General features: G+C 42.2%; 1 protein-coding gene across 1 annotated transcript in view; it reads right to left on the bottom strand.

The window, feature by feature from the left end:
• Positions 1-398: 398 nt before the first annotated feature.
• PIEZO2 (piezo type mechanosensitive ion channel component 2) overlaps positions 399-27,965 on the bottom strand; it is a 266,512-nt gene continuing 238,945 nt past the window's right edge. Inside the window, exon 5 of the mRNA XM_033178375.1 lies at positions 399-594. Within this exon, the coding sequence (XP_033034266.1) occupies positions 399-594 (196 nt within the window). The remainder of the gene's footprint in view (positions 595-27,965) is intronic.

The raw sequence follows: 27,965 nt of genomic DNA, 5'->3' as shown, positions 1-27,965 counted from the left end.
GATGCACAGACTGGAAAGCTGCCCTGCAAGGAGGAATTCATTTTTTCCCCTAAAACTACCAGATGTTACTTCTTTAAATATTCTGCAGTAACTAAGGTACCCAGACCAATTGAACCATAACACTATGTATGACCTTGCACGGTGAGCCTCCGAGATAATATCACGTGATAGTTTGGGGTGGTGGGTCAAAGCCTGGCCCTTACCTATGAACACCCCTGAGCCTGTCTTCTCATTGCTAAGGTGTGGACCAGAGTGTCTGCCCACTGGGACTGCACGAGGGTGTCAGGTAATGTGACAGTAAACGGTTATGTCAAGCACTGTGAATCATCACGTGCTCTGCAGGCTCAGCTATTATTATCACAGTTCTTCAACTCATTAAGGGTCAAGGTCCTCAGAAATCAAAGAAGAAAGAGACATGGAGTTGGATTTACCAATTCTTCATTTTCAAACTCCAGGTTACTCTGTGCTGCTTCGTCTGTCACAGGTTTCTGAACAATGTTTCTACAGAGAAGCCAGATGGTCAGACTAGCAATGAACATCCCGATGTCAGGTACAAACACTCTGATCCCATTGCCAGCATCAGCTCCCTTTAAGCTACAAAGGAGAAAAAAGGGGAGGGAAGAAAATTTAGTTCTTATATTTCTACAGTTAAACTGCCTTATAGGATGTTTTGGTCTTCTTAATGATTGAAAATAAAAGATGCTCAGTTTCTCCCTAGAAGGTACAAGAAAGCTTTTTATTGACTTGAGTGTCTCACAAAATCTACACATTCAGGAAGATTCCAGTGTTCCCTGGAGTTTCAGAAATATTATAAAGAACTCTTGAACCAATTCTCACTCCTAAAACATCCTAATGGACTATGTTTTGTTAAGTAAACCACACGTCCAGTACAAATGCAGTTGTTTGCAATCTAGCCGAAGCAGTCTAAAACTAAATACATACTAGCAGCTAGAAGATATTTTACTTTTGATATAAGTCAAAGATACAAGGAAAATAGAGAAAATATTAAAGTAATCCTGGAATCCAGGACCTCTGCATTATTTTGTGTACTTGGTTGATTTTGCCTTCTGTATTGTTCCAAGAAAGGTGAATCCAGTACATTTTTTCTTTTAATCCCAGAGAAGCAACACTGAACTTAGAAGAGTTGAGTTCAAGTCCAGGTCTGAAACTTAGTAGCTGCATCCTACTGGGGGCTTCTCACAGCCATCTGTTCTGCTGTGCTGAAGAAGTAATACTATTTGCCTTCCTTATTTGGTTCAAGTGACGTGAGATACTAGGCTATGGTTTCAGAAGAAAATATAAATACATATATATGAAATAATGTTTGTGAAAGTTCTTTGTAAAGAATGAAACACATATTTTCACTAAGCCTACATTTTGAGGAGAGCAGCATCAATTGACATTTAGATAATTTTCACACATGTAGGGCATTTTTGTTATAACTGAGATCCTGAAACAACTATATTTAATAATATAGCAGGCAGCAAAGGCCAGAAGGTGAGGTGAAGAGTAGAAAGGGCTTCAACTGGAAAAGGAGGAGAGATCTGTCTGGGAAGGGAATAGAAACACCATCTGTGATTTTGGGAGGCGTCCAGAGGTAATGAATATGGGAATGAGAGGCAGTATATTGAGTTGCCAGCATAGTTGGCCAGCACACATCACCTCAGCTGAAATGTGTTCTGGCTAAGCTCACTCTGCTGCAAGACACCAGAGCTTAATAGCCACTGGTAGACTTCTCACACCATTCAGCACACGACACAGGCCAGCCATGTCCCTCATCCAGTGCTAGACGCCTGCCCTGTGTGCCCTTGCAACACTGAGCGACTGGGCTTGCAGTGCTATAGCGATGTGTAGCGCTGTAACCACAGTACCTATTACTATTATTAAAAGCCACAGGAAGAGCGATTCCTGGCATGTTCCCTGCTCACTCATAGAATATAAAAAAGCTGTAACAAGAAAAACCTAATGAAATGACTAGGTGATATGAAGAAAAAGTTATACAGACTTAGGTTTACAAAATGAATTTAAAATACGGAAGATACAGGTAGAGGAGTCAAGAGTCTGTACCAGCATTAAAACTTCTGGGGAAGATGAGATGATTCATGGAAAAATTAAACATAGAACTTCAAAGGAGGGTTAAGCCTTGAAAAAATGTTTATCAGAGATATAACTTACTTAGGGAAGGGAGGCAAAAGATAGAGCAATATACCATGTAAATACAGACATATATATGTACATATATTCACATGCACTTCAAGTGATTACACACTGCATTCATTTACATTATATATTATATATTTTGGTGGAAACATTTTAAAATAATAAATAGCAAGAACCTTGGCATCTAGAAATAGCTACTGTTAACATTTTTGAAAATAAAAGTTATCAATAACACCTACCATTTACTAAGCAGTTACTTCGTGCTAAGAGCTTTAGACACATTATTAATTAATTCAATCAACCATCATATTGAGTTAGGCATTATTATCCTCCTTTTACATGTGAAAAGACTAAGTCTTCAAAAGGCAATCTAACTTCCCAAAAGCCACATAGAAAATACAATTATACTCCATTCTCCTTACGTTCACTTTAATGCTTTCAACTGCTTTCCCATGTATGTATCCACGTGGCCTTCCTTTCCAATCTTCCTTCTATACATGGATGTGCACATTTATAGTTAACAAAACTAAGTTCATTATTTACCTACTGTTTGCAAGCTGATTTGTTCATTTAACATGTCACTAACATTTTTACAACTCATTGATGATTTATTTTTATATATCATCATACTAATGGACAGACAGTATTTATTTAACTAGTCAACAACTGTTATAAACAGAATGTTTCCATGTATTTGTTACTATAATATACATAAAAATTAAACCTTAATTAAAGAGTCTTCTAATCTAGGATCTCCTAGGAATCAATCCTCAATCTAATCAGATTTGCTTTAAAAAGTGGTCTGGCCCGAAACTATGAAACTAATAGAAAAACACATGAAAACCACTAGAAGAAAACTATGAAACTACTAGAAGAAAAAATGAAACTACTAGAAAAAAACACTGCAGAAATACTTCACAACATTAGTCTGGACAAAGATTTTTTTTGGGGTAAGACCTCAAAAGCACAGGCAACAAAAGCAAAAGTAGACAAATGGGATTATATCAAGCTAAAGAGTTTCTGCCCAGCAAAGGAAATAATCAACAGAGTGGAAAGACAACCTAGATAATGGGAGAAAATATTTGCAAACTATCCAGCTGAAAGGAATTAAGAATTAGAATATATAAGAAGCTCAAACAATCTAATAGTAAAAATAAATAACCAAATAAAAACAGGCAAATGATTCAAATAGACATTCCTCAAAAGAAGACGTACAAATGGCCAACAGCTTATGTAAAAAAAAATGCTCAACATCACTCATCGTCAAGGAAATGCTAATCAAAACCACAACGAGTTATCCTCTCACCCTAGTTAGAATGGTTATTATCAAAAAGACAAAAAAAAAAGTGCTGACAAGGATGTGGAGAAAGGGGAACCCCTGTATACTGCTGGTGGAAATGTATAAGAGTGTAGCCACAACAGAAAACAGTATAGAGGTTCCTCGAAAACTTAAAAATAGAACTACTAAATGATCCAGCAATCCCACTGCTAGGTATATACTCAAAAGAAAGGAAATTAGTATATCTAAGAGATATCTGCACTTCCATGTTTACTGTGGCACTATTCACAATAGCCAAGATACGGAATCAACTTGAGTGATCATCAACAGATAAATGGATCAAGAATATGTGCTATATATACACAATGGAATATTATTCAGGCATAAAAAAGGAATGAAATCCTGTAATTTGCAGCAACATGGAAGAAACCAGAGGTCACTATTTTAAGTGAAATAAGTCAGACACACAAAGACAATGTTCTCATTCATATGTCTGAGCTAAAAAAGTGGATCTCATAGAGGCAGAGAACACAGAAAGGTGGTTACCAAAGGCTGAGAAGGATGGCAGGGAGGGGGAGTGAGGAGTAGTTGGTTAATGAGAATAAAAATAGAGTTATATAAAAGGAATAAGTTCTAGTGTTCAACAGCACAGTAGGATGACTGTATTATTAATGTTTATTGTATATTTCAAAATAGCTAGAAAAGAAGATTTAAAATATTCCCAGCACAAAGAAATGGTAAATGTTTGAGGTGATGGATACTCCAATTACCCTGATTTGATCACTTTATATTGTATGAATGTATCAAATATCACATGTACCCGAAAATACGTATAATTATTACACATCAACTTAAAAAATGATCTGGAAGAGGGACTGTCCTGTGACAGCTTCATTTTTACAAATGGCCTCTAAACTCTTACCCCATTTAAAAAAATGCTTGTGTTAAAGGTTTTAAAATATAGCAAATTGCTTTCATTTGGAGAAAGAGTAAGAAAATCCACTTAAGAGAGCTTCAACCAAACTACATTTATATTATAGTAATGAAATCTGATGAAGGAATTCATCGTAGGAAAATTGCAGAGATTCATGGTATACTTTTAAAGTCTACCTAACCTGATTGAAAAGAGTAAACTAGAATTAATATCATTAGAATGAGAAAAAATGGGGATCAAGGAATGAGAAAAAATGAGGATCAAGAAAAGAGACCAGTAAGAACAAAGGCGAGGCTTGGGGGGCTGTTTTGGTGTGGGGCTGAGGTCAGAAGTAGTAGTAGGCTGGTACTACTCAGGTGGATTTTTGGCAATCGATTATTATAGCTCTTTCATGGAAAACAAATTGACTGTGTCATTTTATGAAAAGCACCATCCAAATACAGTCGAGAAAAAAAGACTTCTTAAATTAAAGTAACAAGAATTCCAGCTGTGGCCTCAGCTGCTTCTTACACCACAACAGACAGAGCAGGAAAGCCGGAGTCTTATTCCTTTCCCACCTGTGGATTGCATTAAGCCCCAATTTGCAAACAGTCACTTTGAGGCAACAGTCTCAGCTTTGTGCTTCTTGGTCCCAAAAGAGACATTTTATAACATACATGTATTAAGGGAATAAATGAATGTAGTTTGCTAAAGCAATCACTCCACCCGCTGTGATAGAATTTAGCTACTGAATCCAGAATTGCACTGCGATCCCTACTTAGAATGGAATCATTCAGCCATAAAGGTGCTAAACTATTAACTACTACTCTTGGCTTGCTGAGTTAACAAAGCAGTGCATTCATAATACTGTCATTGCAGAAACAATGATACTTTTGAAAAGTATGCACAATAAACAGGTCAGAGTCTGACTGATATGTCATTTGGAGACCATCTTATCAATAATGTTTCCTTCTTCGGTGCTTACTAAACTACATTCATCAGAATGCCAGTCCTCAGAAATGCTGTCCATCAAAACAAAACAAAACAAGACAAGACAAAAGAGAAAAAAGAAACAGTCATTGGTCCAGTAAATGTGAGAAACTCACAATGCATACTATTATACTAAAAGACTTGAGGAGTTCTGTAGTAAAACAATTACATGTATTTGACCCGGAAACCATTTCTTACAAGTTTCTTCTGAGACTCTTACGTGCTACAGAGCTAGTGCGCAAGAGAAGCTTTTGAGAAGTGCTGGGCTACAGAATGTTCCTTGGTTTCTGTTTCTCTTTGAAATGAATCAATAATTTGGAAGCTATACTAACATATATAATTATACACATACCTTCTCCATACATTTAGTTTTTAATAAGCCTTCAATAATTTGGAAGTCGGTAACATCTCATTTCATTCTCTCATCTAATTGTTCAACTACCCATCCATTCACTAAGTCAGTCATTGAAATTATGGAGCTGGATGAGAATTAGAAATAGTCTAGTCCATTTCCTCATCTTACAGATTGTGGAAACCAATGAGCTTTTATTTATTTACTTTTTTGAGACGGAGTCTTGCTCTGTCACCCAGGCTGGAGTGAGCAGCGCCATCTTGGCTCACCGCAAGCTCCGCCTCCCGGGTTCCCGCCATTCTCCCGCCTCAGCCTCCGAGTAGCTGGGACTACAGGCGCCGCCACCACGCCCAGCTAATTTTTTTTTTTTTTTTTTTGTATTTTTAGTAGAGACAGGGTTTCACTGTGTTAGCCACGATGGTTTCCATCTCCTGACCTCGTGATCCGCCCGCCTCGGCCTCCCAAAGTGCTGGGATTACAGGCCTGAGCCACCGCGCAGGCCAATGAGTTTTGAATGGCTGGTTCAAATACACGGTTAGGGACAGAGCCTGATAGCAAGCTCAGGCTTTTTACTTTCTCACTTTGTCTTTGGAGGCAACACTACATCATGGGCTCCCCTCGCCCATCGTCCACCTAATACAACAGGCCTCCTCAACCCACCACTGTTCAGAAAATGCCCTCTCAGGGGCTGCCCCTGCTCTCCCAACTGCAAGACCCAAGTGACGCATTCCAATTCTCATCACGTTCCACCTCCATGCTGCATTTGACAGGCAAGACCAACCCCTTCTATCGTCAAATCTCCGTTCCCTTGGTTTTCTTACACTCTCTAATTCTCTACCTACCTATGAATATCCATGAAAACTCACGTTGCTGGGAAGTCCCACTAAGACATTCTGAATTGGGTTGTAGCCACCAGACTCTTCTCTATGTCCTACTTAAATGTTGATGAGTCCATAAAACTCTGTTCTTCATTTATTTTTCTTCTCACTCTACATCTACTTGGAGATATATCCATCCCCAAGGCCCTAACCAGCATCCACATGGTGACTTACTTATTCATTTCAATCAGAATCAAAAGTCAATGAACATTCCCTAGCATACCATTTCCCAAAAGCTGTTTCATGAATACTAGCTCTATAGAATGTAATAGTGTTATATTTTTTTCCATCATCCCCTCCTTCTCCTTTCCTCCCTGGCCTCTGGTAACCACCAATCTACTCTATTTTTATGAGATCCATTATTTTAGCTCCCACATATGAATGAGGACATGTTATAGTTGTCTTTCTGTGCATGGCTTATTTCATTTAACATAATCACCTCCAATTCTATCCATGTTGCTGCAAAGGACAAGATTTCATTATTTTTTCACGGCTGAATAACATTCCATTGTGCATATGCACCACATTTTCTTTTTTCTTTTCTTTTTCTTTCTTTCTTTTTTTTTTTTTTTGAGATGGAGTCTTGCCCTGTCACCAGGCTGGAGTGCAGTGGCGTGATCTTGGCTCACTGCAACCCCCACCTCCTGGGTTCGAGCCCTTCTCCTGCCTCAGCCTCCGGAGTAGCTGGGACAACAGGTGCGCACCACCACACCTGGTTAATTTTTGTATTTTTGGTAGAGATGGGGTTTCACCATATTGGCCAGAATGGTCTCGATCTCCTGACCTCATGACCCACCTACCTCAGCCTCCCAAAGAGCTGAGATCACAGGCGTGAGCCACCGCACCCGGCCTATGTACCACATTTTCTTTATCCATTTATCTGTTGATGGACACAGGCTGATTCTATATCTTGGCTATTGTATATAGTGCTGAAATAAACATGGGAGTATAAATATCTCCTTGACATACAAATTTCCCAGCAGTGGGACTGCTGGGACATACAAATTTCCCAGCAGTGGGACTGCTGGGTCATACGGTAGTTCTGTTTTTAGTTTTTTGAGGAAGTCCATACTGTTCTCCATAGTAGCTGCACTGATCTACATTCCCACCAAGAGTGTACAAGGGTTTCCTTTTCTCCATATCCTCACCAGCATCTCTTGTTGCTACTGTTATTGTTATTCTTGAATTTACAAATAAAAACTATAGATATTTATTATGTAACTAGGCATATATGAGATATACATATAATTATACATTAGATAGAGAAATACATTATGGAATGGTGAAATGAAGTGAGTCAACACAGACATTATCTCACATACTTATCTTCTTTTCATGGGAAGGACACTTAAAAATCTGCTCTCTTAGGGCCGGGCGCGGTGGCTCAAGCCTGTAATCCCAGCACTTTGGGAGGCCGAGGTGGGCAAATCACGAGGTCAGGAGATTGAGACCATCCTGGCTAACATAGTGAAACCCCGTCTCTACTAAAAATACAAAAAATTAGCCGGGCATGGTGGCGGGCATCTGTAGTCCCAGCTACTCGGGAGGCTGAGGCAGGAGAATGGCATGAACCCAGGAGGCAGAGCTTGCAGTGAGCCAAGATCGTGCCACTGCATTCCAGACTGGGAGACAGAGTGAGACTCCGTCCTATATATGTATATATATATATACACACATATACATACACACACACACACACATTTATATAAAAATAAATATATATATAAATTAGGCACAGCCAAGAGATCAATAATAAATTATAGTAATTATAACATTATATCATGATAAAATTTATGTAAATGTGATCTCTCTTTCTTTCTCTCAAAATACCTTATTGTGCTGTGCTGACTTATTTTCAGATCACAGTTGACCATAAGACACTGAAACCTTGGAAAGTGAAATGGCAGATAAGGGGGAACTACTGTATTTACCCGAAATAAGGACCCTCTAATAAATTACCACTGTATTAGGCCTTTCTTGTCTTGCTATAAAGGAATACCTGAGATTGAATAATTTGTAAAGAAAAGAGGTTTAATTGGCTCACGGTTCTGAAGGCTTTACAGGAACCACGGTGCTGGCAGTTGCCTGGTGTCTAGGGAGTCCTCAGAAAGTTTTCAATGGTGGCAGAAGGTAAAAGGGGAAACAGGCACATCACGTGGCCAGAGCAGGAGCAAGAGAGACGGAGTGTTGTGGGGGAGTGGGGAGGTGACACACACTTTTTTATGTTTATTTATTTATTTTTTTGAGACAGAGTCTTGCTGTGTCACCCAGGCTGGAGTACAGTGGTGGAATCTCGGCTCACTGCAACCTCCGCCTCCCGGGTTTAAGCAATTCTCCTGCCTCAGCCTCCTGACTAGCTGGGACTATAGATGTGTGCTAACACGCCCAGCTAATTTTTTATATTTTTATATTTTTAGTAGAGACGAGTCTCAGTCTCCTGACCTCATGATCTGCCCGCCTTGGCCTCCCAAAGTGCTGGGATTACAGGAGTGAGCCACCTCGCCCAGCCAACACACACTTTTAAATGACCAGATCTCCTGAGAACTTGCTATCACAAAGACAGCACCAAGCGATGGAGAAATCCACCACCCTGACCCAAACACCTCCCACCAGGCTCCACCGCCAGCATTGGGGATTACAATTCAACATGAGATTTGGGTGGGGACAAATATCCAAACCATATCAACCACCACACAATTTTCCCAAACAGGAAACCAACATTGACACAACACTGCCGTCCAATGTGCAGACTCCATTCACATTTTGCCACACGTACTCACAACATCTTGTACTATTTGTGCCTGGGTTATAATTGGGAAGCATGCGTTGCATTCGGTTTTTTTGTGTCTCACCAGTCTCCTTCATTCTGGGACAACTCCTCAGTCTTTCTTTGTCTTTCATGCCCTTGACGATCTGAATGAGTACTGTCTTTCATTATGGAGGATGGCCCTCAACCTGGCTCATGAATTCATGCAAAACATACACAAACATGGTGCTATGCTGCTCTCAGTTCAACACACTGGGAGGCACACGTCCCCAACCCATCCCACCGTGATTACCTGGTTGAGTTGGTGTGCACCAGCTTTGTCTGCTGGGTCACCATGTTTACTTTATATGTGATTTGAACTTTTGTAAGGATATATTCCAAAATTGCATCAATGTCCTCTTCCTTATCAAGCTTCCACCCACCAACCTTAGTAGACATTAATGACACCTGCCTGCATCAACTGTCATGATGGCTGCCTAGTGGTGGCTATTGGTGCCCCTAAATATGAATTGGTATTCGGCTGCAAGTAAGCACTTCCCCTTACCTCCAGTATATCAATTTCTTAGCTAAGTAATATCTATGTGGATGCATGAATGTCTCTTTTATTAGACAGACTGTATTTGAAACTACAATTTTGATGCTGAAATTGCCCCTGAGTTGTGAGGGCCCCTCCACACTGGCTCCTGGGAAATGTCCTTGTCATTCACTGAGCATTGTCCTACTTTCTGACACAGTAAGGTTTTCAGGCCTGTCTTCCACTTTCTCTACCCCAAGCCTTTCTACTCTCTGGGCTCCTGTTTTCTTTTTGTGCACCCTGGTATTCAGAGCTGGGCACGTGGAGTGGCACTGTTACTGGGGTGACATTGCTTCTGCGTCCTCTTATTTGATGGAATCCTTGACATATATTTCCATACACACGCCTATGCCTTTACAACTATTTCCATATCTTCTTGTGTATCTGTATTTTTAAAACCCATGTGTTCATTCTGGTACTTTCAACTTTAGTTTAACAGCTCAGGATTCTTTCTAGCCTCTGCTTTCTCAGTCTTTGCTCTGATAGTGAGAAACACGCTCCCACTATAGTTAAGTTTCCCATCCATGATTTGTTTCATGTAACGAATTCCCAACCCATGGCAACTGCCATATCCAGCTGCCACTTCTGCAACCCCCGAGACAGAGCCACTTTCTCATACTGGGTACACTTCCACCAACACCTCCATACAACTACTCTCCTTCAACAACCCGGTTTTTCAGAAACATAGCATGCTGCTACAGCCAACAGTTCAAGGGGTCATTTCATGACCCTAATGTGCACACTTTGTGCACACCAATATCTCAATGCTTGATGGGAAAAGGAAGGAAGGAAAAATGGAAAGGCAAGGAATGATGAAAAGGCATTTTACTGACTCTTGGTAAAAAGAGGCTGAAAGAGAAGAGATGGAGAAGACAGGAGGACACATGCAGGTCTTCCCAGGTGTGCACAGATGCTTCTGTCACCCGCAGTGGTCTAGGTTTCAAATTCAGCTTTCATCCTTCCCCAGGTACTATCAGTTTTTCCCCATTCTGTAACTTGTCTATTGAATAAACTACCACTGAGCAAATGTTCAAGATAAGGAAAATAGCAGCAACTTAATCTGAACTGCTGCTTATTTAGTTGAAGTAAGAGTGTTCTCGTTAAGTTACCTTGAGAAATCTTTGGGTTTTGATAATGAATTATTTTAAGGCTTTTGGACACAATGGTTGACTCTGAAAACTATAAAATGTGACTCTAATGTCTTCATTTCCAGATTTGGGAAATTAATCATGAGTATTTAGACTATGTGTTTGGCAGATGATGGTTAAGGGCATTTTAGAATAATAATCTGCAATTTAGAGTAACCACATAGGTGCTTGCTTGTTCTTTATCAACTTGGTCAAGTTGAGGGCTGTTCCCAAAATCCCAACACTGCATGGCTCTGAATTAGAAATGGCCAAAGAGACATCTACCTGTGTGTGACCTGGAAGGTACCAGTGAAGCAGGACAACTGTTTCTGAAGGTCTTTACACAGTGGTTGACAGACAAACATGGAGGTGTCAGCTAGGGTCCCTCATCCTCATTCTCCTCCGTAAGAGCTGCCCAGGGGGCCACAGCAGCCCCAGGTTCGCTGCCAGATGCTTGGCTGCCACCCCATGGATGTGGTAGCCGCACAGAAGAAAGAGCTCCCAAGGACGTCTCCAGGGGCTCCCCATCGGGGTCCCACTTTAACAGCTGATGTCTCAGGTTGACTGGTTAGTCACCATGTCTGTCTTTCCTCTTGGACCTTGGCTCCCCTAGCACTGTCCATAATTATATGCAGCCTAATTCCTGAGATAAATTCTTTATCCTATAACAGAGCAAATTTGCTCCCCCACCAATTCCAACTGACCAGCACCTACTGTGATGCTTTAATTGGCTAGCAAAGCTCTTGTGAAGTATTGCAAAATAGAAAGCCAGTAAAATCTTCTCTGTTTAAACTATAGTCCATACAGTGGAAGCCAGTGATTTACTCCTGTTTCGTGAGCACACAGTCTCAGGGTCTCCATCTGCTTGAACTAAAGTGTGAGGATTATGAATGTAATCCACAGTACACAATTCTAAGGCAGAGCAGCCCTCATTTGTCAATGTGGCTGAGTCTGCAAGTGCCATGAAATATAGCATTTGCCATTTTTTCAGGAAACAGCTTAGAGTAAGCAGCTGTAACAAGAATGTATTAGTCTGTTCTCACGCTGCTAATAAAGACATATCCAAGACTGGGTTTATAAAGGAAAGAGGTTTAATTTACTTACAGTTCAGCATGGCTGGGGAGGCCTCAGGAAACTTACAATTATGGCAGAAGAAGAAGCAAACATGTCCTTCTTCACATGGAGGCATCAAGAGATGTGCAGTGTGAAGTGGGGGGAAAGCCCCTTATAAAACCATCAGATCTCATGAGAACTCACTGGCTATCATGAGAACAGCAAGGAGGTAACTGCCCTTGTGGTTCAATTACCTCCCAGCAGGTTCCTCCCATGACACATGGGGATTATGGGAGCTACTGGGCGATGACACAGCCAAACCACATCAAGGAATGAACTTCTAATTTGCTTCTGAGCTTACCATCCCTCCTGCTGAGCATTGCTCTTTAGCCTCGTGTTTTTCCAAATGCAGGTCATGAATAATTAGTTTATTATAAAATAAACTTAGTGGGAATCAACCAGTACTTTCTTTTTTTCTGTAATATAATAGAACAAAGGAAATAAAAAATATATCAAATCTCCTTGCATGTGATAAGAGGAACTATTTTTTTTTCCTTTGAAACTTTGAAATCATATATTATACCAGATCACAACAAAAAGTGCATTGCTGGCACGACAAGGTGGCTCACGCCTGTAATCCCAATACTTTGGGAGGCCAAGGCAGGTGGATCACTTAAGGCCAGGAATTCGAGAGCAACATGGTGAAACCCCGTCTCTACTAAAAATACAAAAATTAGCTGGGTGTGGTGGTGCACACCTTAATCCCAGCTACTTGGGAGGCTGAGGCAGAAGAATCACTTGAACTGGGGAGGAGGAGGTTGCAGTGAGTGAGATTGTGCCACTGCACTCCAGCCTGTGCGATGGAGTGAGACCTTGTCTAAAAACAAAAAAAAGTGCATCGCTTTCTGTGGTCACAGTAAAAAAAAGTTTGAAAAGCATTATCAGACAAGTAAGGCAGTTGTGTAGGGAACAGATGAAGACAGGACAAATCCTCTTTCCAAGTCTCCTGGAGCCAAATGTACTTCAAAATTCATCTTTTTCCAGAGTTCAGAAAGATACACGTTATAGACATGATGTACCGCTTGATGCAGACACTAGGCAGTGGCCCTGTTCAACACACACGAGGACAATTCGCACTCACAGGAATGGTCTCCCTTCAGCTACCACGTCACTTCAGGTCAGGTTTTGCAATCACAAAACTAGGCTAAAATGTTTTCAGAGCATTGCAATTTTGAGATTGCAGGTGAGGGATCTCAAAGGCTGTACTCAAATCTATTATAACAAGCTAAAAGTAGTTAGCTATAAAAAATTCCAAAATTTTCAGAAATAAAATAGTCATCAAATGAGTGACAAATATCTCTGAATTTTTAACTGTCAAAAGGTAAAGCTTCTGTTAAGCAAATAAAATAAATGAAAATACAAATTTGTAAAGCACAAATAATAGACTGGTAGCCACACTACAAATGGAATCACCCAAGAGTATCTTTAAATATGTTTCTTCATGCAGTACAAATGTGCTTTAATTTCCAGAAATGTGTTCGGTAAACATTTAGGGTAATAATGCAGGATTGATAGGCAGTCAGATTGAAGATAGAACAGCCAATTAAGAGACGCCTGGAGTGAAAGAAAAATATGATGTCCACACAACCACCTGCCTGCAAACATTCATAGCAGCTCTACTCATAATTGCCCCAAACTGAAAACAACCCAATTATCCACCAACCAATCAGCAGGTAACAGGCATATCTACGTAATGGAATACTATTAGCAATAAAAGGGAATGATCACACTGTAACCCATAAATATGTACAATTATTATGTATTATTTATAAATAAAAGTTAATTAAACAGGAATCAAGTATGATTCACAAGGATACTTGTGACTCTAAGGATAAATCTAAAAGGTTTATGCTATATGAAAGAAGCCAGACACAAAAGGCCCTAGACTCCATGATTGCATTCACATGACGATCCAGAAAAGGTAAAGCCAGAGGAGGAAAACTCAGATCAGTGGTTGCCAGGGGCTGGGGGAAGAGGTGGGAGGCTGACTGCAGAGGGCAGGAGAATCTTTTTGGAGATAATGAAGATAATACACATCTTGACTTCTATATTGTCAAACTCATAGAACTACTCACCCTAATATGGGTGGAATTTTAGTGAATGTAAATTGCACCTCGATGAACCAGAGAGACAGAGAGAGAGAGAAAGATGGGGAGATGTGCAGGGGTGAGAGAAGTACAGAAGCAATTTAGCATGAAACAATAAAGACCACAAGTGTGGTGAGTAGGAATAGAGAGGAAAAACAAAATCTGAGAAAATGTAAAAATGTAAATGAAGGAACCACCACCAAAATCTAACAACTACTTCATACAAATGAAATATTTTAAACAAGCTACATCTGTAAATATGCAGCTGTTGAAAATAACAGAAATTGTACTAAATGGTAGGCATTGTTTTCTGACATCTCAACATTCAGGAAGAAATATGGTCGGTAAAGGTCCTTGAGCCCTTCGCTGCAGTATTTCAACAGAGCTGCCTCAGTGGTTTCTCCCTGGGGATTTCCCTAATAGAAAATTTATGGCCAGGATAAAATTAACAATGCTGGATTCAGAGGAAACTGTTTCTATTGCGAATCCCTTTGCTTAAAATTCTGGGAAATTATGTTTTAGTAGTTCAAGACCTATTACAAAATCAATGATTTATGGAATTATGGCTAGGTTAATGAGACGTTCTCCTAAACAAAGATTTGTTATTTTTATAAATTAAAAAATAAAATAAACGCTCCCAGAGTGAGCTGTGGCCATTGAGATTTGTAGCCTACACATTTGAACAGTGTGTATTTCTATCTTATTTGTATGACGCAAGCCTTCTGCTCCAGGCGGGTCAGATTCCTCAGCAATGCACAGGCAGGTCACACCCACCCCAACCTCACTGCTGTCCCTGTCCTTTGTAGACTCTTCCCTTCTCTGGGCAAATACTGACCCCTCTTTGATTCATCAAGATGAATCCAGCTTCCCACAGTAATTATCTCCCTTCCAGTCCAGAGGCAAAGGTCTCTGTGCATGGGTTCCTTGGTAATTCAAGCAAATGCTGTCCATATCAACAGTGAGCTTTGGGGCATCGATTTCAGATGGGTGAGCAGTTCAGGATGAGACCATTTCTTCTTCTTCTTACCTACTTCATCATTCATGCTCATCTCAATGTTGACTATAAGGTACGTTTTTAACAACATTTTTAAGTGGAATGGTGTAAGAAATCATCATTTATTACAGTCGATACATTTGGTGGGACCAAATGTTCAGTAACAGCTGTTTGTACTGTGGTGAATTTCCCCTTTTAGCATTCAATGTTCCAAGCACATCTGTTCAATATTCTTTGGGCATCTACTCAATGCTATGCACTGTGATGACCTTGCAGCTTCCTCCTGATACCCAGGTGTTTCTGTTACATTAGGTAGCTAGTCAGGTATGAGTGAGGCAGGAGAGGGTTGCCCCCACCCGCTACCATGAAAGTCAGGTGAGCATCAGGTGATGGTCAGGTGGTTATTGTCTCTCTAAAATAATAACTGGTCACAGCCAGCAGCAGGGAAAGGCCGTGCCCATATAGACAGAAAAACACCTGAAACTGATCATCAGCAGCTTCCTGATAAAATCCCTGGAGTTGGGTGAACCGGCTCAAGCATGCGCATTAAGAGGCAAAATGGGCCAAGTGTGGTGACTCACACTTGTAATCCCAGCACTGTGGGAGGCCGAGGCCAGTGGCGGATCACCTGAGGTCAGGAGTTGAGACCAGCCTGGCCAACATGGAGAAACCCCGTCTCTACTAAAAATACAAAAAAATTAGCCAGGCGTGGTGGTGGACACCTGTAATCCCAACTACTCGGGAGGCTGTGGCAGGAAAATCGCTTGAACTCAGGAGGCAGAGGTGCCAGTGAGCCGAGATCACGCCACTGCACTCCAGCCTGGGCAATAAGAGCAAAACTCCATCTCAAAAACAAAAAAAGGCAACATGGCAGAGTATGACCTTCCAGGGACATTCCGCAGGTAAAGGGAAGCACGCCTCAAGTGATCTTGCTAACAACTCCAGTGAAGACACTGCGCATGCCCCCTCCCAAGTGCTGGCAGGCCGCTGTGCGTGTGGGCAGCACACCCCAAGGGAAGAAGAATCAGGGGAGAAGGGGCACAAGACTCGGGAAGTATGTCAGTGTATAAAACCCCAAGTCAACAGCTCAAACCACACCCTTGTCCTCCAAGATGGCCACTTGGCCCCTACCAAGAGTAATTTACTTTCTTTTCATTCCTGCTCTCACGCTTTTGAATAAATGTTCACTCTTGTTCTAAATCTTGCCTTGGCCTCCTTTTCTGCCTTGTGCCCTCAGTCAAATTCTTTCATCTGAGGAGGCAAGAATTGAAGGTGCTGCAGATGCATATAGATTCGCTGCCAGTAACTCGGGATACCTGCCACCACTAACATTTTGATGTTAGATGTTTGCAGATCCCACAATCCCTCCCTCTCTTTCCTGAGGTAAGAGTCTGTGATGGAGAAGAATTCACCCACGCTCCTGCATGGGCATTCTTCCCCCTGAAGCCTCAGAGGGCTGACATTTGCCCAGAGACAACATGTGTCCTCCAGGTACTTAGGTGCCACTGGCTTCTGGCATCCACCACGTTGTTTGGTAGAAAGTTAATGGCCTCACGGCCGGGCGCGGTGGCTCACGCCTGTAATCCCAGCATTTTGGGAGGCCGAGATGGGTGGATCACTTGAGGTCAGGAGTTCAAGACCAGCCTGGCCAACATGGTGAAACACCATTTCTACTAAAAATACAAAAATTAGCTGGGCATGTTGGTATGCACCTGTAATAACAGCTACTCTGGAGGCTGAGGCAGGAGAATCACTTGAATTCAGGAGGCAGAGGTTGCAGTGAGCTGAGATCACGCCACAGCACTCCAACCTGGGCAACAGAGCAAGACTCCGCCTCAAAAAAATAAAGAAAGCCAAAAAAGAAAGTCAATGACCTCATGAGGTTGCTCAGTGACCTCACCAGAGCCCCCAGCTAGAACAGAGTGCCGGGGAATGGTGCCGTTTGTTGGGGTACCTGTGCAGCAGTAGCAGTGCCATGTGGGGTTGGTGATTGTGGGGGTGCCTCACTCAGGATTTGCCTTAGAGTGAACCTCAGTTTAACATCCGGGGAATGGAGCGCTCCCTCTGACCTGCAAATTTCATCTCTACCAGCAACAGGTGTAATGGTTGCTGATGTTGTTTCTGTCTCTCTTTAAAAGTACCTCAGGGTCAGGCGTGGTGGCTCCCGCCTTTAATCCCAACACTTTGAGAGGCTGAGGTGGGCAGATCATGGGAGGTCATGAGTTCGAGATCAGCCTGGCCAACATGGTGAAACCCTGTCTTTATTAAAAATACAAAAAATTACCCGGCTGTGGTGGCATGTGCCTGTAATCCCAGCTACTTGGGAGGCTGAGGCAAGAGAATCTCTTGAACCCGGGAGGCGAAGGTTGCAGTGAGCCAAGATCATGCCACTGCACTCCAGCCTGGGCAAAAAGAGCGAAATTTCATCTCAAAAAAAAAAAGAAGAAGAAAGAAAAGAAAAGTAACTCAGGGCAACGTGCAGATGACTCAGAACACACAGTAGCATTCCTGAGGACTGGGAGCAAACACTAACCCTTCAGACCCTGGGTCCTAGTAATAGCGAACAAGTCAAACAGACCTGCCTTCATATTACCTACCACTGTTTTTCTTCAAAAAATTAAACTCCTGTTTTCTGGAAGGTGCTGGTCACCATCTGACAATGTGGGGCAAGGCCTGAGCACTGGGTTTCAGATTTCTAAGGACAGGTGTCTTCTTATCCTCCCTGCCCCGCAGTCTCCATCCATTAGTGTTCTAATAAAAAAACACCAGCAAATTCACTGAAATTACACTCAGTCCAATATGGAATTCGATTATCTGTGTGGATTTCTAAATAAATATATTTAACTGGTCGGAGTAGAGTGCAGAGAAGTTTTCAAACCCAAACATTTCTCATGATGGCCGAGTGAAAACAATTTTCTCTCTGTTTATGGCAAGCAGGTCAATAAACAGTATCTAGGAGAAGTCACTGGAAGCCGTATGTGAGGCCTCCTTGCTGTGTGAGGTCCAGCACCACTGGCTTCCACCTCACGTCTGAGAAGTAGGTTCCTGTTGGTTCAGTTCTGCTCACCACCTCCTGTGCCAAAAAGAGTTGGAGGTGAGGTGTGGTCTGCAGGATTACTTGCTTCTCTGCCATGGCCTTCCACCTAGTCTCTGCTGAAAAAAAGTCTCCCAACCCCCCCACATAAGGTGAGTCGCTCCTAATTCACTACAGCGATAGAATGATGCAGTGTCCCCAAATCCTGACTCCTGAATGAAAAAGTAAAAATGCTAAACATCCCTGCCTACTCTGATAGCCACACTGCCAACAGTGTTGTGGGAGGGACCCAGTGAGGGATAATTGAATCCTGGGGTTGGTTTCCTCCATATGGTTCGCATGGTAGTAAGTCTCAGGAGATCTGATATATATATATATATATATATTTTTTTTTTTTTTTCTGAGATGGAGCCTCTCTCTGTCGCTCAGGTTGGAGTGCAGTGGTGCAACCTCGGCTCACTGCAACCTCCACCTGCCAGGTTCAAGCGATTCTCCTGCCTCAGCCTCCTGAGTAGCTGGGATTACAGGTGCCCAACACCACACCTGGCTAATTTCTTTGTATTTTTAGTAGAGACGGGATTTCACCATGATAGTCAGGCTGATCTCGAACTCCTGACTTCAGGTGATCCACTCGCCTCAGCCTCCCAAAGTGCTGGGATTACAGGCGTGAGCCACCGCACCTGGCCAAAACCTGATGGTTTGATAAGGGGTTTCTCCTTTCACTTGGCTCTCATTCTCTCTTGCCTGCCGCCATGTAAGACCTGCCTTTCACCTTCCACCATGAGTGTGGGGCCTCCCCAGCCACGTGGAACTGTGAGTCCATTAACCCTCTCTTTATAAATTACCCAGTCTCAGGTATGTCTTTATCAGCAGCATGAGAATAGACTAATACATTTAAACATTTTAAAATGCACATATAACTTCTAAAAGTGTACGCTCAAGGTGAAAGGAAAATCTAATTGGTAACTAACAAATTGTAACTATTTAATATATCCCTTCTGAATTAAGGGCAATAAGTCTTTTATGTAATACAATAATTTAAATATTTCTAAAGTACTCTTCCTCTTTTACAGGAAATGCTTGCTCCATCTTAATAAAATACTCTGTCTTCAAAGACTTTGTCTGCTATCAAATGATACCGAGGTAGGCTGGTGCGAACTCCTCAAGTCCTTCTTATGCAGACAAAAAATACTGACATAAAATCCTGGCTTACAAACTGTCTACTAAATTCAGTGCAACAAATGTTTATTTTATATCTTCTTTGCATTACGGTATTGTGCTAAGCACAAGGTCATGAATACAGCCACCCTTGCATGGATGTGATCTATGAGGTAAAAGTTTTACCTAAGAGAAACTCTGTACATATTTAGACAGAGAGTTTTAGTAAAATACTGTATTTCGATGAAATCAGGACAGAAGGACATGAGAAAGGTTTCAGAGGTGAGCTGATATAAGAAGATGTCTACACGATGACAAGATTCTGACAATAAGGCATGGAGCAAAGTGCATTCCAGATAGAAACAGGAGAAAGAAAGCATGGGATGAAGTCAGACTGCAACCACGAGGGAAGTTAAAACGTGTACAGAAGGAAGTAGTAAGAGATAATTTGGCTGAAAATGTGAGGAGGGGACATCCTGGATATTAAGTCGGGGAGCTAAAAATTAATTCAGTAAATAGGTGAAAAATTGGATTATAGCTGTGTTTTAGTAAAAATAATTTTGTTTTCCTATCTAGGAAGAATGAGGTAAGTAAATATTGGAATGAGGCTCAAGATCGGGGAAGGGCCATTACCTTCACAGGGAAGGGAAGGTGAGCCTATGTCTGAGTAAGATAGCAAAAGTCTGTAGAAAGGAGGAGTGAACACCAATCTTTCAGCCACGGGAAGGCGTTTCTGTCAGAGATGCAAATCAGCGTGGTGCAGGAGCAATGCCAAGGAGTGGGGTGGGGGCTCAGCAATGCAAAGATGGGGTTGAAAGAAAAGGATTAAGCAAACATGTGAAGACTGGGAGTCCTGCCTGAACAAAGTTTCCCTGGGTCCCTAAGCAATGAAGGATGCAATCGACTGAAGCTAAGAAAGGCAGAGAGGCAGACAACACAATGTGATATTTAGGCAGCTTCACATCCACGCAACGGGATTGCACTTGACACATAATAAGACCCCAGTGAGGTCTGCAGAGACTGGCAAAGGGAAGCATGGGCTCTACAGTCACAAAGAGCTAACTGCCTTCATTCAGGTGTCAAGAAGTTACTCAACCTCTTGGACTCTCCACTGACCTGGGAATGAAACTACTAAGCTATGGAAGTCGTACAATCCTGGGACAATCCTGTAGTTGTTCGCTACTTCAAATATTCTGTATAAACTTACGAAGGGGTGTGTGTGTGTGTGTGTGTGTGTGTGTATGTGTGTGTATGTGTGTAGAGGTAGATCAGGAAAATGAAGAACCAGGAAGAAACTGTTTCCATTTTATCTAGGATCATGTATTCCCAAAGATCTGCATGGAAAATTCAAACACTTCCTATGAAATCCACCTAATAAAAGCTGTCACTTCATCTCAGCAATAATGTCTTTGTCTCCAGTAAGGTGCTGCACTGGCTGAGCTTCCTCCGCATAAAATGCCTACGGAAAAGGCATGTTATGGTGGTTAGAGATATGAGAGAGCTAATTTCAGACTTGGAAGTAGGATGCAGAACAAATAAGAAATATGAACCTTTCTTTTGTAGCTGCCTATTAGCACATATTCCCCAAAACATTCCATTTTATACACTCGACACCCAAGTTTTACCTCCATATCAAACAGCATGAATTTCCTGTCTATTGTTCATCACACTGTCTACACCAAGCCTTGAGATGTTTCAGTGATACATAATTCATCTGTTCATGCCCCTCATGAAATCTACAATGTTCATGCTAACATCTCTAATTTTTCTAGAACAAGGTGCCAAGGTAATCACCTGGGAATTCAGTTTTTTAGTTCAAGAATGCACTGTTTTCTGTAGAATCTCACTGTTTTCATTCATTAACTTGAAGACTGTTTATATTACTCATAATGATCCAATTTATGAAGATGGAGATTACACATCACAGAATATTTTCTTCCAGCCCTACTTTGAAAGAAAGAAGTTTTTGTGACAGATTGCATATGTTTTAGAAGAAAAATAGATATTTTCATCAAACACTTATTAGATTATGTCATTATGCTTGAATAAAGGAAGGTAAAGCTAATTAGTTTATATGTTGGAAGTCCTGGGTAAAGCTCTCAACAGCCTAAAAATATAAATCACTTTTGTTACACACACACACACACCACACACACACACACACAAACTTACACATAAGCACCTAAATCCACACATTCACAAGTACATATATTAATTCGTGGCTTTTAATCTGTGTTTCAAGTACACACAAAATACCTTGGCAGATCAGAGCAAATATGGAAATCGATCAACTGCATAGGGAAAGTTTAGTTACGATGATTATATAGCATCACATACATGTTAAAGCTTCTTTCCGAAGCTAACTTTTCTCATTGTGTGGGAGTTACAGGCACTCAAGTGTCTATAGCAAGATTGAAAGTGACCTCTGTCTACTACCTTATGATGAAATGCAGCTATCTCATGACAATGGGTTTGAGCAAAATCTAAGTCAGCATTCTGGTTAAGTTTGAGGTATGTCGGTCAGTCAGTACTTTACCCAGATGAAAGATTAACCCTTCAGTCTGTCTTTGTCTTGGCATGTCAGTTTTCTCTATCAGTGCGTAAGGTGACCATTGTGACCACTAGTCACCGTGTCCTTGCAAACCTTTGATGTTTGCATTTTGGTACCAAACATCAACCACACACACACTAGGCTGGGGACAGGAAAATCACCCTGGAAAACTCTCACCCAAAATGGAAAATGGGGACAGATGTGCTCCTATTTCTGCCTGCACACATGCGCAGTATCTCTCCTACCTAACCACAGTCTTCATTTTTGCCTAAAATCCTTTTAATCCAGTGCCCCAGTCAGCCACTAGCGAAGATTCAGAGTTCCCTGGACCCATGCTAATTATATTATAGAAAACCACATTAGCATTTAGTACTATGCTCAATTCTTTATGCAACAATGTTTTTCAAATGAAAGAATAGAAAAAAGATTTAAAACAAACACATTTTGTTAGTGCCAGAGAATATTTTAGTATGTTCACACTACTCATATCTGAAAGAACTGAATTCTGTGACTTTAATAAAAGCTCAGCAAATGCCGAAGGATGGTGGTGGGCTGAGGAAGAATCCATCCCATCTGATTCTCTGGTGCTTTCCAATTTTGCCTCAAGGCAAAAGGGCTCCAGGTGTTCACTTTATTTTGTATAAGGAATATAGGATAGAATTGCTGCAAATACTTCCACCACGAGGGGCCCTTCTTTGAGCCTCAAGATTTTCTCTCTGGGCTTTCTAATGGTTGATACCAGGATTCTGGCCTGTGCATGAGCTGTAACAGGGTGTGAAGCAGGGAAGGTCAAACACCTACTTCTATTCACACACACACACACACACACATTGTAGGTGGCACTAAGAGTAAGGGACAGTAGAGTTATTTCTGAAAACGGACACTGTGATCTAAAGCAAGAAAGCAGGTTGCATGGTGGTGTTCAGAGTTCAAATCTGCTGTTTATTTCTTCTGAGGCAGGTGGTCACACTGTGAAGTACTCTGAGCCTTGGTTTCTATGTCCATAAACTAGTGCAGTGCCACCAGCCACTTCAGAGCACTGTGGAGTTTAATAAAAATGATGAATACATAATATGCCCTAGGGTGCTCAGTAGAATATGATTACTATTATTATTGATAATTCTTATCAAATGGGGGCAAAATGAATTCATTAGTAATACGACACCATCTGATTGAATCTATCAAAGTCAGATCTGGATTTTGACTTTATCTTCATAAAAAATCACATTTCCAGCTCTTTTGCTTAATTTCTCTGTGTCTCAGTGTCATCATATGCAAAAAAAAAAAAAAGAGAGAGAGAGGCTCTCTCTAGGTTAGGGTCCCAATCCCAATCCCTGGGCCTTGGACTGGTACTGGTTCTGGTCCAAGGCCTGTCAGGAGATGGGTCACACAGCAAGAGGTGAGTGGCAGGCAAGCTCCACCTCCTGTCAGAACAGCAGCAGCAGCATCGGATTCTCACAGGAGCGAGAACCCTGTTGTGAACTGCACATGCGAGGGATCTAGGTTGCATACTCCTTATGAGAAGCTAATGCCTGATGATCTGAGGTGGACCAGTTTCCCTGAAACCATCGCTACCCCTACCCCTACCCCCATCCGTGGAAAAATTGTCTTCCAGAAAACCATTCCCTGGTCCCACAAAGTTTGGGGACCGCTGCTCTAGGGTATCTGACGCTCTCAAATTGCAGAAATGCTGTCACCGAAGGTTAACTCATTTCCCACCTGCTTCCATGTGGGGAAGAGAAAGAGAGATCAGCCTGTTACTGTGTCTATATAGAAAGAAGTAGACATAAGAGACTCCATTTTGTTCTGTATTTGAGATGCTGTTAGTCTGTGACCCTACCCCCAACCTTGTCCTTGCAAGAGACATGTGCTATGGTGACTCAAGGTTTAAAGGATTCTGGGCTGTGCAGGGTGTGCTTTGTTAAACAAGTACCTGAAGGCAGCTTGCTGGTTAAAAAGTCATCACCATTCTCTTAATCTCAACTACCCAGGGACACGTACACGGCCAAAGGTCACGGGGACCTCTGCCTAGGAAAGCTAGGTATTGTCCAAGGTTTCTCCCCATGTGATAGTCTGGAGCAATGCTGCTAAAAGGTTTATGGAGAGTTTGCACATGCATATCAAGGCACAGCATTTTCCTTGAACTTATTCATGTCACAGAGATCTTTATCCATGTCTTACTGCTAATTTTCTACCTACAATGATCCTATTATCCTGCCACTTCCTTTTCTTTAAAATGGTAAAGATAATTATCAATAAATACTAAGGGAACTCAGAGACCGGTGCCGGCGTGGGTCCTGTGTAAGCTGAGCGCTGGTCCCCTGGGTCCCACTTTTCTTTCTCTATACTTTGTCTCTGTGTCTTCTTTCTTGTCTCAAGTCTCTTGTTCCACCTAACGAGAAGCACCCACAGGTGTGGAGGGGCAGGCCACCCCTTCACTTCCGAGGAACTGATAGAGGGCATGAAGGAACATGTGTCGATTTTGTCATCTGAGAAAGAAATACACGGATAACTGCATCCGAAGCAGGGCTTTTCAACTGAGATAAACCCAGAGCGTGCTTCTGAGCTTCTTTGAATTCCCCGACACTGAATGTAAAATGTTCTGTTTATGTGCCCATTGTTTTCATCAGCTTCTCTAGGGATCTGTGACATAATACCCCTCCTCCCAAAAACGTACGAGCCATGGACATGGCTCACACACCTAAAGGTGTGTCACTGGTAATTAAAGTAATAGTATGAAGAATATTAGTGTCATTCTGTACCTTAATAGAATAAATCCGAGCCAAAGATAAAACTCAAATCCCAGTTGTTTAGCTTCGTATCAGTTAAGAAGAGTTTACCACTGACATAATGGTTCACGTTTTCCAACGTACAGACCCTGAACGGAGGGCTTGGGTGCAGGTGGTCTATTTGGGAAGTCATCCTGGAAAATCCGAAAGGAAGGGATGGAGAAGAGACAGAAGACAAGAAAGAATGCATTGCTAGTGGGTCTGCTATAGAGAGTTTCCAGGAAGCTTCTGCAGAACCCTATGCAATGTGCCTTGAATTGTCCAAGGAATTGAACAGGGAGCTAGAGCATTTGTCCACTACTTCTGTTGCTCACGGATGGGCAACAGGGCTTTTATCCCCAGCCCTTCCAGGCTGCCCCATGTGTGGAAACAGCAAGCTTCCAAGAGGCTGGAGAAAACCCTCAGACAGAGAAGAGGGACCTGCAGGCACGAGGTGGGGAGGCAGCAGCTATACGGTGGCACCAATCTATGGGATGTGTTCATTCCAGAATCCTTCCTCTCCCATACGCTGACAGCCAATCATTCACCAAGTTGTAACTTCGAATTCTACTTACCTAAAATACGTTTGGCATACATCTGCACGTCACACTCACACTGTCCCTGTCTTGGTTGAGACATAACCACTCTCCTGAACTACTGCAGCAGGTTCTTAGCTGAACTCCTGGCTCATCTTGTCTATATTGCTGCTTGAGTGACATTTCTAGAAGCACATCTAAGCTTACCTTCTCTGGGGTTTACACCCTTCAATGGCTCCCCAATACTACTGAATAAGATTCAAGGCCAGGCGCGGTGGCTCATGCCTGTAATCGCAGCACTTTGGGAGGCCAAGATGGGCGGATCATGAGGTCAAGAGATCGAGACCATCCTGGCCAACATGGGGAAACCCTGTCTCTACTAAAAATACAAAAATTAGCTGGGCGTAGTGGAGCGTGCCTGTAGTTCCAGCTACCCGGGAGGCTGAGACAGGAGAATGGCCTGAACCTGGAAGGAGGCGGAGCTTGCAGTGAGCCAAGATTGTGCCACTGCACTCCAGCCTGGGTGACAGACCGAGACTCCGTCTCAAAAAAAAAAAAAAGATTCAAACTTCTTGGCATTTGCCTATAAGGCACTTCCTGACATATTTCCACTCCATACCCAGATTTCATGTCTCATCATGTGTAGCTTCGCACTTCATCCCTGACAGTTCAGATGGATGAGCGCCAATGAAGTCATTCTTCAAAACTCTGCCCAGGTATCCCCTGAAGTTAAGCTTTCACATATAACCCCCATCCCTGTCCCCCAACTACGCAGCCAGGCCTCGCCTCAACCCCACACATTGACCTACCCCTCCTTCCACTTCTGTAACACAGATATCATTAGAATAGCACCTGGTACATAGCAGCTGCTCCAAAAACAGTTTCAAGTGATTGAACTAAATGGTAGCATGTAACTCACAAAACACAAAATATAGGAGATATGTGTAAACAAAATATAATAAAGTGAGTCACATGATACCATTTAGTGATGTACGTTATGTTTGCATATAGAGGAGATACGTATAAACATAAAATATAAATGGTATCAACTCTAGGACCAGGACCATTTCTTCCCATCATCCCTAGCACCCAGCACTGTTGTCATAATGTGTGCTCAACAAACCCTTACGGACATGTAGTATTAAAGCCAGCATGGTAGATTATGAGTGAATGGAAGGTAGAGTCCATAAAACTGAGTTACCTCTTGCTTTTGCCACAACTAGCTGTGCGATCTTGGTAAAATACTTAACGTCTATGATGTTACTTTGCTCATTTGTAAGACGGGAAAGGTCTACTGTGTGGATGGTGTAGTGCTTCCCCCAGTCACTCTCCTTTCTTCGGGTGTTCTATATCCCTGTGTGTGATGTGTAGCTTAGAGGGGAACCCTGCGAGAGGAGTGCGCTTCCGTGCCCATAGGCCTTGGGCTTAGCACTTGGAAGTAGGCAGAGGTGGCATACTTCACATCAAGCAAATGCTTCAAGAGCCACTGTCTGGCATGGCCAAGGCATTTCTTCTTCAGCCACAAGAAAGCCATGTACCAAATGAGGGCTCTGTTTTAGCCTGGATCCCAGGATGGAGCAGGCACTGGGGCAGAGCCACAGTCCATCCACAGCCTCTGCAGCTGACATTTAACATGAGCAAGAAATCACCCTCTGGTCTTGTAAGTCACTGAGACATGCGGTTGGTCGCCCAGCATAACTCAGTAGAATCGGACTCTGGAAGTTGTGGGAATTCAATAAGTCCCACAGAGGCCAGCATAGTATAAGTATTTGATTAATCACAATTCCATTCCTGAGATGTTTCCTTGAAAACTCCAAATATAGCCTAGGGGTGGGCAGGAAGCATAGGCTTAAAAATGTTCAAATAAGACAGTAAATTAATATTTTGGTCTTAATCTTAAATAACAACTTAAAAAACAAACAAAAAAAACATCAGCCAGGCGCGGTGGCTCACGTCTATAATCCTTGCACTTTGGGAGGCTGAGGCGGGCAGATCACGAGGTCAGGATATTGAGACCATCCTGGTTAACACAGTGAAACCCCGTCTCTACTAAAAATACAAAAAACTTAGCCGGGCGTGGTGGCGGGTGCCTATAGTCCCAGCTACTCGTGAGGCTGAGGCAGGAGAATGGCGTGAACCCAGGAGGCAGAGCTTACAGTGAGCTGAGATCGAGCCACGATATTCCAGCCTGGGCGACAGAGCGAGACTACATCTCAGAAAAAAAAAAAAAAATTATCATTTTTCCCAGTCATTTCCCTGATTGTAAACTACTTTGACAAAATTTTACACTGTAATTTCAAAATAGGTTGCTAAACTTTTCAGGAATATTTATGCACATCCAGTCTGAAAGAATTAAAGAATTTAGAAGCCCTTCTTTCAGAAGTCTAACATAAGAACAGGGTTAATCATTGAATTAAGACAAAGGTACTGTGTACCTCTCCATGCAAGGTTCTGCAGGCTTATAAAACGTACAAACTTGGCAGGGCATGGAGGCTCATGCCTATAATCCTAGCACTCTGGGAGGCCAAGGTAGGCGGATCACCTGAGGTTGGGAGTTCGAGACCAGCCTGACCAACATGGAGAAACCCTGTCTCTACTAAAAATACAAAATTAGCCAGGCGTCGTGGCGCATGCCTGTAATCCCAGCTACTCAGGAGGCTGAGGCAGGAGAATCGCTTGAACCC

Source organism: Trachypithecus francoisi, unplaced genomic scaffold, assembly GCF_009764315.1.
Source record: "Trachypithecus francoisi isolate TF-2019V2 unplaced genomic scaffold, Tfra_2.0 Lachesis_group19, whole genome shotgun sequence".
Classification (NCBI taxonomy): Eukaryota; Metazoa; Chordata; class Mammalia; order Primates; family Cercopithecidae; genus Trachypithecus; species Trachypithecus francoisi.
This window is presented reverse-complemented; position numbering and strand designations above follow the sequence as displayed.